The 12,896-nt window shown below is 44.1% G+C and overlaps 2 protein-coding genes across 4 annotated transcripts in view; both read left to right on the top strand.

Annotated features, from left to right (window-relative positions):
• The first annotated feature begins 351 nt into the window (after window positions 1-351).
• On the top strand, window positions 352-11,058 carry SKA2 (spindle and kinetochore associated complex subunit 2). 3 transcript variants are annotated; one of them, XM_088657534.1, is made up of 6 exons: window positions 425-488; window positions 1,383-1,596; window positions 6,842-6,931; window positions 8,030-8,206; window positions 9,279-9,365; window positions 10,232-11,058. In XM_088657534.1, exons 2-6 carry the CDS (start codon window positions 1,594-1,596, stop codon window positions 10,259-10,261), a joined length of 387 nt encoding a protein of 128 aa, XP_088513660.1. In that variant the 5' UTR covers window positions 425-488; window positions 1,383-1,593; the 3' UTR covers window positions 10,262-11,058. The 3 variants fall into 3 exon arrangements, with proteins under 3 accessions (XP_034995765.1, XP_088513660.1, XP_034995769.1); XM_035139878.3 differs by lacking the exons at window positions 425-488; window positions 1,383-1,596 and adding exons at window positions 4,912-5,232; window positions 5,842-6,065; XM_035139874.3 differs by lacking the exon at window positions 1,383-1,596 and having other exon boundaries at window positions 352-488.
• A 1,065-nt stretch (window positions 11,059-12,123) lies between these two features.
• Window positions 12,124-12,896, top strand: part of TRIM37 (tripartite motif containing 37) — a 53,669-nt gene continuing 52,896 nt past the window's right edge. The window contains exon 1 of the mRNA XM_060283095.2: window positions 12,124-12,249. The gene's annotated coding sequence lies outside the window, so the exon portion shown is untranslated. The remainder of the gene's footprint in view (window positions 12,250-12,896) is intronic.

The raw sequence follows: 12,896 nt of genomic DNA on the forward strand, positions 1-12,896 counted from the left end.
TGCAGGTCCAGCCAATCAAGAAACAATAGCCAATTAGATTAAAGGTCTGGGGAAAAAGGGACCAATAGGAGAAAGGGAGAGGGGGATGGACGAGAAAAGGGTGGCCAAAATGTCAACCCGCCTTAGATATAAAGTGGACCAATGAAGAACCGGATGTTTAGCCTTTTGACCAATGTTGTCTCTCGGTCCAGCCCAGTTATCGCCCCCTACAGTTTTCTCTTAACAAACCAATCAGAGACGCCACAGTCTCGAGTCTATCCAATAGGAACCGCTGTCTCATGCCGCGGGGCTATACGGTTTTTTCTCCAATAGGCGCGAGGTTATGTTTGAGAGGAGCCAATGAAACAGAGGACGTGGTGACAGCTGCCCAATCAGAGACGCCGTCCCTTCTACTCATAACGAAGGGAGGGGAGAGGGGTGGAATGCCACCGCCTGAGGAATGTCAACTATTCAACATGGAGACGGCGGTTACTACGCTCGAGACCATGGTGAGTCCCGGGGCTGCCGTCGCGACGAATCTGGCTGCAGTTTTCTTGAGGGAAGGGGCCGACCGTTGAAAATGTGGGACCAACGAATGGAAGAAAGAAAGGGGGGAAAACGGGAGGGGGAAGGAACAGTTGAGGAAGGGGAAATGTGAGGGGATATTCCCATCCCCCCCACCGTTTTGGACCCAACCACACACCGCGGAGAGGCTTGGGAGAAGATTCCGTTGGGTGAATCCATTATTTTCTAAGGGGAGGGCAAAAAGGGGCGTGCTGGTTTTGGTTCATTTCTCTTTGGAGGCTCGCTGTTGGGGGCGTGGCTCGTCTGTGTGGGCGTGGCCCTCCGGCCTAACCCATTCTCCGAAAAGCCTGCTATTTACGGGGCGTGGCCAGAGCGTCGAGGGGGCGTGGCCCGTCCGATTGGTCCATTACCCCACCCATCTTTCATCAAAGGTCTTTTTTCTTAGAGAGTGTCGAAGCTCTCCGACTGGGTCCGTGTCCCCCTTATATGGGAGGGAAAATAGAGTTCAGCCTGGTGCCACTACAGTACTAAACAACAACACTAATTGCCAAAATAATTTTTATGTCCATTTGAACCAATAATTCACATAACATTATCTATGTCCACCTGGGTTTCGCTTTTATATTACCAATACTGTATATGACTTGATTTCTTTATAAACTGCCACCCATTTACATAGATCTACTAGCTGTGGGGTGTAGCGGTTGCCAATAATAAACATATGCAAAACAGTAGTTATTTATTTAAGCAGAATTTGTATGATATAGCACCATCTAGGTGAGCTTGAACTTTGGTTTCTATTTTATGTATTATTAATATATAATGTCCGGGCTCAAGTAACATATGACCTGTAGCTGTTGCAATTTTCTTCATCCCAGGAATGGCAGCTGATCTGACAAGTGTCTACAGCTTGCTTTGAGTCAGTCCTCCAAGCAAGGGGCCTGACAATGGTCAGAAATCCATCCTTTAGGAGGAAGCTGCAAGAAATGTAGTACACTCCAGCTTAGCTTGCACGCTGTTGAGAGAAAGGCCTCCAATTGTGCATCTTGTCTTCCCTGCCAAGAGTCTTATGGAATACAGGCGTAATACATGGTAATAATTCAGACTCGTATTTCAAAATTTCTCAGATGGCACTCCCAGATCTGGAGTATGAGACCTTATCACTGTCCTCTTCCAGATAGGGGTTCAAAGAATCCTCTCTCCATTTCTGGCGGATTTGAGGGAGGGGACAGTGAGACTTCAGACCCATGATCCTGACTCAAGGGTTGAAGGAGGTCAGCTGGCTGGATGAGAACACTCCATGCTCCTTTCTTTGATAGTTGGCATATTTCTTGGAGGTGGAAGCTGATAAAAACACCATCCTCCTCTGAAGATGGATTTGTGTGGATATGCGTGCGCGCGCACACACATATTTAAATGAAAATACTGAAAGTAACTTTTGTTCCCAAGGAGAAAACAGACACACACACCCAAAGATCTTGTTTGCTTTTTTTTTCTTTTTTAAACCAAAGGTGATGTTGCATTTCATAGAGTCAGTTCTTGTTGCTGAAATGTTTTGAAAGCTTTTTTTTTGCAAGCCATTTACATTTTCAGGATCTATTCTTTCTTTTGGAACCAAAGAATGCCCTTCTGAGCCTGTTCGATTCTGCTTCCTTGTGGATGGCGAGAGGTGTCTGTCCACTGCCCTTTTTATGTTGTACTACTAGTGAACGTGCACAAAAAGCAGTGCAATGTTAAAAGGGCATTGGCCAGCGATGCTCAGTCAGCTAAAGTGACAACTTGAAGTATGGAATCTTTTGTATGTCTGTGTGTCTGTCTGAAACAGGGACGGGGAGACTCCTTTTTATAGCTGGAATTTTAAAATTGATGTATTGATATGTGCACCCAGCTATAACGTGCATAAATAACAGCCTCATGCAGTTACTAGCTTTCCACTGCAATTCTTCAATGGTGCATCAGCACCCAGTCACAAAAGAGCCAAATTCTTTCTCCCTTGATCTGGACTGCTCAAAATGAGGTGAGATCAAATTAACATCGGCTGTGAATGAGTTGCAAACAGCCTGCTGGAAAGAGGTAGGTGTGTGTTGAGAGTCATGATTTAGTTTGGAGCCCTTTTTAAAAGAAGGAGAAACTGTTTACCTTTTTCTTATTGTGAAGTTCATTTATAAATTCAAAGTTCAGTAGCCTATTCGTTGTTCTGAAGGGGCTTCTTGCAACGCATCTTGTGCAGAACATCTCTCCAAAGCACCTTGCTGCTGACAAGGGCTCTGACTTCATTGCACTACTGTACTTCTCGATGAGCAGTGCAATAGTATTGTCAAAGCACTTGTGGGCAGAACCCTCAGCAGTGGCCTTGTGGCTTCTCACTGTTTCTCCAAAGCCTACGTAAGTGAATCGTGCAGAGGGGGCTGGAAAGATTTTGTGTTTGGTTTTATGACTATGCAGCAGGCCTGCAAACTTTAGCCGGAGACTTAGTGAACAAAGGCTCTGGCTAGCGAGTGGATTTGCTGGAGGGCAGCTTTGAGAAGGGAATGGAGGAATGTTCAACCACCATAAAAATGGGATGTTGTCCAGTAACCATAAATTATGTTTATTCTCACTTTGGTTAGGTTGGGTTGGTGGGATTTGTTTTAGTCCAGTGTGTTTTGCCAGTCACTTGATAGGGAAGGAGACACAGTTCACTGGTAGAGCATCTGCTCTGCATGTAGAAGGTCCCAGCTTCAATCCCTGGCACCCCTAGGTAGGGCTGGGAGAGAATCCTGACTGGAGACTTTGAGAGGTGCTGCCAGTCAGTGTAGACAATACTGAGCTAGATAGATCAGCAGTCTGACTGTATAAAGAAGCTTCCTGTGTTCCTATTACCTCCTTAAAACTGACTCTTTGGCTAATTGATGGAGCTGTGGGTTAAGGGCACAACTATCTTTGAGGGTTTTTTAAAAGTCTATATTGATTCTGGCATGTTGCCGTAATAGGAGATGTAGAAGAATATTGGATGGCCTTTAATTTCCTTTTAATTAGGAATGGCACCTTTTGATAGTTGAAACCGCAGCTTTTGCTTATTAAATTGCCAGTTTTATTGCACGTCCTTCAGCATCTCAAAGGTACTGGAGCTGCTGGCAAGATGCACGTTTTATTTAAAGATTTTTTTAAAATTTGTTGACAGCCCTAGTAACTAGGTACTGTATCACTTTGTGAGGTCAGCCTGCCTGCTGCATGATACAGCAAGCTTGAGATCACTGAGAAATGGCACTGGTTTTATTTATTTTGCTGCTGGAAAGAGGCTTCTTTTCTCTTATTATGTGCAGCTTGCTGGAAATTTGGAATGGACAGCTAGTTTTCTGATAGAGCAGCTCCCAGCATGACCATGTAATTCCTTTAAATGGAATTGAAATCTGGAAATCTGGGTGTACGTAGCAGGGCATGCTTACAATTTTCAGATGCAACCTTTTGGGCATCGGGCATATCCAAGCTTTAACATTGTGAGTTCCTTACCTGCAATCCCTAATTGGATAGGTGTCAGGTAAATAGAAAGCCAAGTACTTCTTTACACATGGAATTCACTTCTATAAGAAGTTGTGATGGCCACTGACTTGGAGGGCTTTAAAAGAGGATTAGATAAGTTTATGGAAGATAAAGCTATCACTGGCTACTAGCCAGGATGGCTATGTTCACTGTCAGTGGCAATATGCCTCTGAGGACCAGTTGCTGGGAATCGCAAGTGGAGAGAGTGCTGTTTCCCACTTAGGGCCTCTGGTTGTCCACCGTGAGAACAGAATGCTGGATGGGCCACAGGCCCGATCCAACAGCCTGTCTCTTTTTGTGTTCTTTTACAAACTGTTGCATGTGCTGCCTGGGAATGGGACTTCTGCTTCCCATCTCCTCCATTAAGGCAGCCTGCTGGAGTGGGCTGCTTCCAGGTGACAGCTGAGGGCATTGGAGGGGAACCCCAGTGGAGATGGCTTTTCCAAGGGATCTGATGCCCTATACCAGGCATCCCCAAACTGTGGCCCTCCAGATGTTTTGGACTACAATTCCCATCTTCCCTGACCACTGGTCATGTTAGCTAGGGATCATGGGAGTTGTAGGCCAAAACATCTGGAGGGCCACAGTTTGGGGATGCCTGCCCTATACAGTACTGTAACTGCATAGTCTCCTTTGAGGGTGAATGCGTGGCGTGCTGCCCTCTTGTGCCCAAAGTCAGGAAACGCAGGTCTTTGTCTTATTTAGACATCCCTCCTCCAGCCTTCTCTCCTGCAGGGAAGTTCATTCTTTTGGTTTAATTTTTTCTTTTCTTTTATCATGTTAAAATACGTAAGCACCTGTTGGCCTCTAAGTAGGAAGCCTTTAATTACTAGCTAGCCCCAACTTTTAATATGGAGGCCAATCTGTATGGCAAGATAACATTTCCAGGGTCTGGATGGCTAAATCTGGCAAATAATAAAGTCCCTTCCCAAAGCGATGTTTTTCCTCTGAAGATATTCCTTGGGATGTTTCTGTGAACAGGGTGTGCAGCTGCGATTCCCATAAGCCTTTAATAGCTCCTTTAAGGAACTGATTATCGTTAATTAAGTAATGCCCCTGTTATCCCACTGTCTTTCTCAGTTCCCTGGTGGCTCAGTTATCATGAACAGAGGGGAATGGTAACATTGTAAGCTTGATTATCTGTTCATCAGCCTTGTTTATCGAATTCCTGGCAAGAGGAACTATCAAGAGGATGAATTTTGCAGGGTAATTATGTGGGAGAGAGACTACATAACCCAGATTTGGCAGCCCATAAGCAGATCTCCCTTTGTGTACAGAGCTCATGCTAGTACAGTGGTACCTTGGTAGTTGAACGGCTTGGCTCCCAAACGCCGCAAACCTGGAAGGGTTTCAGTTTGCGAACGTCTTTTGGAAGCCAAATGTCCGACATGGCTTCTGCTTGAGTGCAGGAAGCTCCTGCAGCCAATCAGAAGCCATGCCTTGGTTTTTGAACCGTTTTGGGAGTCAGAAATGGATTAAATTCGAGAACCAAGGTAACACTGTATATTATACCATGCATATATATGTGTTATGAGAACTCCTTTTGGCCCAAGGAATGAAATGATCACACTTCGTTCTCTCAAATTCCTTCTCAAAAAAGAGAGAGTCGGTTTGGTGGCCTGGGACATCAGCATTTATATTCTTGCTCAGTCATGAAACACTGGGTGACCTTGGGGCAGTTACAGTCTCTTAACCTACTCCACTACTGGGTGGGGAATGGGAAGGAAGAGAACCATATATGCCACCTTGAGCTCCTTGGAGGAAAGGTGGGGTAGAAATGTGATAATAAAAACTTGCCTCTTTGCATACCTTCAGGGCAGCTAAGAACATTGAAAATGATCTTCTGTTGAGTCGGTCCATTATTCCATCCCATCATTTGATTGCTGCCTTTCACAGTTAAGCCAAGCTCAAGCTGGCTTACAGCACCTAGCCTTGTATTTTTTGTGCCAGGGAAGGTGGCCCTGTGCTGGATCAAGGGGAAAGTGTCATAGATGCCATTTGGAAGTGGTTGGATGAAGGAGAACTACCTGCCTTTGAAGGTGACTCTTTGCAATGTAGGAAGTCCAGAATGTGACTTGTGAAGAAACCCAAGGGCAGGGTCTCTTTCCTGGGTGGTGGGCCAGTTCTTGAACACAATTCAACTAAACCTTTTTCAGAGAAAAGAGTGGACTTAACCCCCAGTTTCAATTCAGGGTGAGGGGGAATGTACAAAACAGGAAAACACAAAACAGGAACTATCAGAGCCTATGTGTTGTATCCAGTGTAGTGCTATTGGCAGTGTGCTTGTTCCACTGGTGAAATTTTGTGTGCAAATGCTTCATCCACCACTGCCTTGGTGCAGGGGTGGGAGTGGCGTTGGGAGGAAGAGGCAGCCTGCCTGCCTGCCTGCCTGCCTGCTGGGGTGAAGGAAAAGGCAGACAAATGCACGAGGCTCTGCTGGCTGCAGAAGCTGCCTGATGCTGTTGCCGGACCCAGTGCTTGGCAACATCAGGCAGCCCTGCTCCACAAGGCATGGATTGCACCCCACGCCTTGTGGAGTGGCGAGCGGTGCCGAGGCTGCCTGATACCACTGCTGCTGAGTGCTGGGAGCAGAGGGAGTCCCTTGGCCAGGTTTCAACATCGGGATGTATTCGCAGATCGCAGTATCTGGCTGGTGATACATTGTGATGTTGAAAAGCTGACATCGCCCAGCCCTAATGCACCTTTCTCTATCTTCTCTCCGCATCCCCTGCGCTTATGTGTGTACTGCAATGGTAGGGGTGTTTGGCTTCCAATTTGTATAACAGAATTGTGATTGACCATTTGGATGTTTTAGTTCCAGAAGGCCGAATCCGACCTTAATTACATTCAGGCAATGCTGGAGTTTGAAATGGTGAAAGGGCATGCTGACGGACTGTCTAAAGAGGTACTGAATTTTTTAATGTAGGTTGTAAACCACTTTGAGTCCCCCCCCCCATAAAGCTATAGAAATGAAATGAACAACAACAACAACAACAACAACAACAACAACAACAACAACTTAAGGCTGCACTCCTATGTTCAGTTACCTGGGAATAAGCCCCACTGAACCACATGAGGTTGCTTCTGAGTAGCCCTATCTAGGATTGTGCTCAAAGTAGTGGTGTGAGTTTTCTGAAAAGTGTTGAATTCATTTTCTATATGCAAATTAGCCTGATCTGCATACCGGTAGGGAAATTTGCATCAGAAAATTTTCTGGTGTCCTCGAGCACATTTAATTGACTTGGTGCTCTTCAGATGTTATTGGACTGAAATTCCCATCAACTCACAGCCAGCATGGCTAATAGCCAGGAATGAAGGGTGATGCGGTCCCACAACATCCCTGGGGGCACCATGTTGGTTGCAACTGTCCCAGAGAGTAATATAATTCAGCTTATTTTATTTGTATTCAGTCAACAAAGCTTTTTTAAAAAAGTATCCCATGTTAATTTTTTGTCCTGAACCACCACAAGCATTTGAATTTGTGGTGGTGGACAGTGGAATTAAACATGGCTTAAACATTACACAGCGATGCTCATTGGGATGTACATGCTTTAATTTGCTGAAATTTAAGGGTGGTGGTGTGGAAATCACAGATGCCTGAATCTGGCACTCTAATTAATTTTAGCAACCCATGATATACTGACTCGCATACTTGCCAAGGAGAATTGCCTGAAAAACATCACCATGTCAGTGCTGCACTGTGCAAGTTCTCTGGTCACACCCACACCATATGCTTCCAGCACATGGCTTTCCACAAAGAATCCTAGAGAATTTAGTTTAAAGCTGCCATGAATGGTAGCTCTGTGGGTAGAAAATATGGTTCCCATGATTCTTTAAGTGTATAGTGTGGCTGTGACTTTTAATCCTCCAGTTAGCTGAATATGATTGGGTAGGCCTCCCATTTGTGTTGTGTTTTGAGGGTCCTTTCTCCCTCTCTCTCTCTCTTCCGCCCCCCTTTTCTGCTTCTCCTCCAACTGTGTGCATCTTCTTGCTTTGGCAACAGGAGAATCCTCTGGTTGTCATACAGCAGCTGTCACAGGTGAAGTCTCGCTACAAAATGTTGTGTGAGCAGCTAGAAAGGATTTCTACCGAGCGGCGGGAGTCCATGCGGTCAATCCGTGCTACTCTGGCCAAAACAGTGAAGCTGGTTCAGGAAATACAGCACCACACTGGAATGGAGGTAGTGCTCTTGACTTGCCTGGCTTGAGGGAGGTGTGTGCGCACGCGTATAGATATAGGGAGCACCTCCATCAGCATACAGGAACTTCAGGAAATAAGACAAGTTGCTTGAAGTGTGCATCTGCAGGTAATTGGTCTGAAATGTACACCTGCTGGTACTCAGCTCCTGCTTTTGAACTTCCCACTGGGGCAACTGGTTGGCCGCTGTGAGAACAGAATGCTGGACTAAATGGACCACTGGCCTGATCCAGCAGGGTTCATCTGAGCATATTCTGAGTTCCAGTTTGACTCAGTTGGGCCTTGGCATTTCCCATCACAAGCTATGTGAGCACCAGGATCAGTCCCACAGCATATCTTAGAACAAGAGCTGGAAGATTTCAGAGTTGCAGGATCTACTATGCTACATCCCTGGGATGCACTGGCTGGAGTCAGAGGGTTGGGGGCTGTGGAACCTGTTGCACAGTGTTGGCTAGGGGGCAGAGCCCATATTCTACCACTCTCCGTGAGACATATCCTGGGACAGGGGTAGCTGATGCATCGGACTACAACACACCATTCTCCCTGGCCCATGGCTGTGCTGTGGATGGTATTTGGGAGTCCCCATGACTTCTGGAGGGCAACAGGTTGGCTTACCCTGCCTAGTAGTAGTAGTAGTTTTATTATTTATACCCTGCCCATCTGGCTGGGTTGCCCCAGCCTTGGAATATCCTACATATGCAATTACTAAAATCTACAGATTTTAAATCTCTACAAGCTGGATTTTTTAAAAAAACCATCCAGCATAACTTCCCAAAGACCTGGTCAAAGGCAACCAACAAATTTCACAAATGAGGAACAGCTGAAGTTGACAAAGAAGCTATTAGCATAAGGCCTGCCATGGCACATATATTTTTGTTTCCTTCATATTTGATTGGAAGTTGGAACCCTCTGCTGACCTTTAACATAAGAAATTCCAAAACATTACAAAGGGTCTGGGTTAGAGACAAGATTTGATGAGGTTCTTGAGGACAATCTTTATTTTATTGCGGAATGTAAACAGCCTTGCTTAAGATGCTCCTCTCTCTTCTCCCTAGGTCTCACCTCCATCTGAAGAAGAAGAACTTGCAATGCAGCACTTAATGTACCAGACTCCTCAAGTAACAGATACCCCAGAAAAACAGGTAATTCTGAACCCTGGGGATCTTGTCTGTGTTTTTACTGAATAGCTCCAGACAGGGTTCGAAATTAGCGGGTGCCAGTTGCATTTTACAACTTGCAACTGGTCTCTTGCGACGTGATGGCGGTGTCCAGGTGCCACTTTTGGCGTCCACTCTACCCTGCCAAACAGCTGATTTACCCAGAAGCGCAGCAGCAAAAGGCACGTATTTGTTTTTTGCTGCTGCTGCTGCGTCTTCTGCTGCTGCACTGCCCAGGCGACCCTGATTCACCCGGCAGCAAATAAAAAATAAAAAAATCCCACGGTGGTGGAAATGTGGCTTATGTTCCTCTCCTACTCCACAATTTAACAAGTAATAATAGAAACAAGGCAATACCTCCTCTCCCACCTTTTTGCCTGTAGAAATCGTTACTTGACCACTTGCTCAAATTTGAGAAGCGCTAAAGAATGGGCTCACACTTTCTGCTCCCTTTTAATATTTGCACAGTTATGCTTTGAAAACTAAATACAAAACATATTTTGGGCTCTCGCTTGGGTGGAGTAAGACTTCCACAACCATTCCTGAAGTACTGAGGCATTGAAAGTTCCACCTGCATCTTTATTATCTGTAGTGGCAGTTCTCCTGTGTGTGAGCACCAATTTGATCTTGCTGTTGTCTAGTGGGCATGGGTGTGTGAATTCAGATAGGCAGTGATATGTGATACCTCTGCAAAAGTTAAGCCAATTCATAAGAAATATGGCAGCCTGTGATTCTTGACTTCTGTAGTTTAGAGCAAATGTCTTACAAATGAAAAGTAGTTCTTTTTTCCTTCCGCTTTGAGGACAGAATATAATTTGTCTCTTTAAAAATACTGTTCTTCTTTTCTACAGAATTGTCCCAAAGAGCATGAAGCCCACTGATCCCAGGCAAAAATTCCAAAAATAGCTTGTATGTGAGGGCACTTATCAGAGTTGGAAGTTGAACACTGAGGCTATACTTGTCTGGATTGCTTGTGTTTTCTTTTTAATATCGGCACCCAACTTTCTTGTACATACTTCCTAAATTGTTGTCAGATGAACCATGACTTGAACATTTTGTGTTGGTGATGTTGTTGGTGTTGTGATGGGGTTGATATTGTAACGTTCCAAAGGTGCTTTCAACCAGAGCTTGTGGTTCTCTGGATGCTATTGGACTATAACTCCCATCATCCCTCACCATTGGCCATGCTGGCTGCTGGGAGTTGGAGTCCTACAACATCTGGCAGGCATCCGTAGTCTTGCTCTGCGTTAATTCAGTCTGCTGCTTACACTATGCAATGAATGGAAGCTGTTTTTGATACATTGTACTGCCACCTTTCTCCTTAATGTGGATCTTTTGGTATATTCAAAGCCATAGCTGTACCTTTGAAACAGTAGCCAACAGTAGCCAGTATTATATTGTTAAGGTATAAGAACATGGCTCCCCAAATGTGAGTTTTGATGTATCTTATTTTTTCTTTTCTAAGCTTTTAATTGTTCATTTTTGTATCTTTCTGTCTTTTGTTGTTTTTCTATGTAATGTTTAGAAAACCAATAAAAATATTTTTTAAAAAATACAAAGGCAAAAAAAAGAAAAAAAGAAACAGTAGCCAAATTGATAAATTGTGCTTAAAGTTTTATTGTTGTTGTTGTTGTTTGAATACTTAGAAACAATAAAGATATATGTATGACAACACAAAGAGTCGGCATCCTTTTTAAATCTTGTGGTTTATTCACCTTTTTTCCCTAGTGTGTCTTTCACCTTCAGTTAACTCCAGAACTATTGTGCCTTTGGCTAATCTGTTTTATGGCTAGAATAAGCCAAATCTTAATGGCTGTGTGAAGCTTCAGTTAGTAAACTTGGGGTGACAGCTCAGGAGATAACTTCTCTGTGTGTGTGTGTGTGTGTGTAAAATTCTTGAGTAGCTTTCTGCAGTTATTGTGGGAGCAGAGAATATTATACTTGTATATTAGATGTGACTCCAAACACACACACACACACACACACACACACACACACACACACACATTTTAGATTGTTAGGTTACCTCTTTTTCCTCCCAGGCATTGACTCTAGCCCAGGCATCCCCAACCTGCGGCCCTCCAGATTGAAATTGACAATATTGAAAAGTACTGGCTAGAGGAGGCATCCCTAGCTAATAGGACCAGTGTCAGGGATGATGGGAATTGTAGTCCAAAACATCTGGAGGGCCAAAGTTTGGGGATGCCTCCTCTAGCCAGTCAAAGTAAGTACTTTTCAATATTGTCAATTTCAATGTAAAAGCTTCAATCTTGCTTGTTGAAATAAGCTTAACTTTGAAGGTTGTGCCCTAGAGGGTAAACCTGTAGGCATGTTTATAATGTAAGGGGGAAAAAATTAAATGGCTTGTTCCAGATCCTGAAAATTTGAATGATTTTGACAGGCCTACAGTTTGGGGAAAGTCTGGCTTAAATATGCCTTTGAACGACTTCCTCTGTAGAGCAACAAATGGCAAAGCAATTCAATTCATAAAATTTGTTAAGCCTAGCAGTGGCAGCACAGGTGGGGCATGAAGGGCAAGTGAGTAGGCTGGCATTAAGAAATGGCACCAGATTTCCCCAAGTGGACCCAGTGATCAACCAGTTGTGTCTCAGCCAGAAATGGTGAGCGACCTTTGGCAAGTTCCTTTCACTTAAAGAGCCAAGAGGCAGCTCACTTTCTTGCTGTGAACTTGGTCAAACTCTTGTTGCTGGGAGCCTCTTGTAGCTCTGGACAACCAAGCTTCAAACATCCCAAGACAAAAGCATTGTTCACATGGATATGGTCTTGCCTTGATAAGGATGCAATAAGCCAAAATGTCGCCTAGGTGCCTACGAACCAAAGTTCCACTTGGATTTGAATTTCTTGGAAGGTACCATGTCATCCTAAGACTACTTATTGGAATACTGTCTGTCAAGGTGTCGTGTTTTATAAAGGGAGGCTGACAGCTCTTACGGGAATAGTCTTATTTAGTACAGTAATATGATTGAGTTATGCTGACTGGTTACTAATCCAGTTGTTTCTTCTTCTGGGCTTCATTTTTTGTCCATGGCAACATTTAATTGGCACTACTTGGGGTTCAACTGTGTACAGTGTAATCCTATATATCTGAAATATGTGTCGCTGTACTCAGTAAGATTGAGTTGATATAGTAAAGAGTTTAGGGTTACAGCCTGAGCTGAATAATTGATTTTTTGGGGGGGATTAATACCCCTCTAGATATAGATATAGGTATATTTAGCAAGCTACTATATTTTTGAGTTATTTTTCTGTTTGCTATTTTTTCCACACCTCTTAAGATATCATAACCAAATCTTGCACGATGCTTCCAGAGACCAAGGAGCAGGTTTTTGTCTATATTTGGATATGATTGCACACCATTTTGGTTCAAAATGGATTGAACCTTTCAAAACTGCACTGAGTTTTGGGTTTCTCAGAATTCTAGACCAACGCTGGGAACAAGGTTGCTAGTTCTTAATGAGTGGGTGGAGGTAGCCAACATTATGTTAAAAAGAAAGA

The sequence above is a fragment of the Zootoca vivipara genome, chromosome 14 (genome assembly GCF_965207765.1).
Source record: "Zootoca vivipara chromosome 14, rZooViv2.hap1.1, whole genome shotgun sequence".
In the NCBI taxonomy this organism is placed as follows: Eukaryota; Metazoa; Chordata; class Lepidosauria; order Squamata; family Lacertidae; genus Zootoca; species Zootoca vivipara.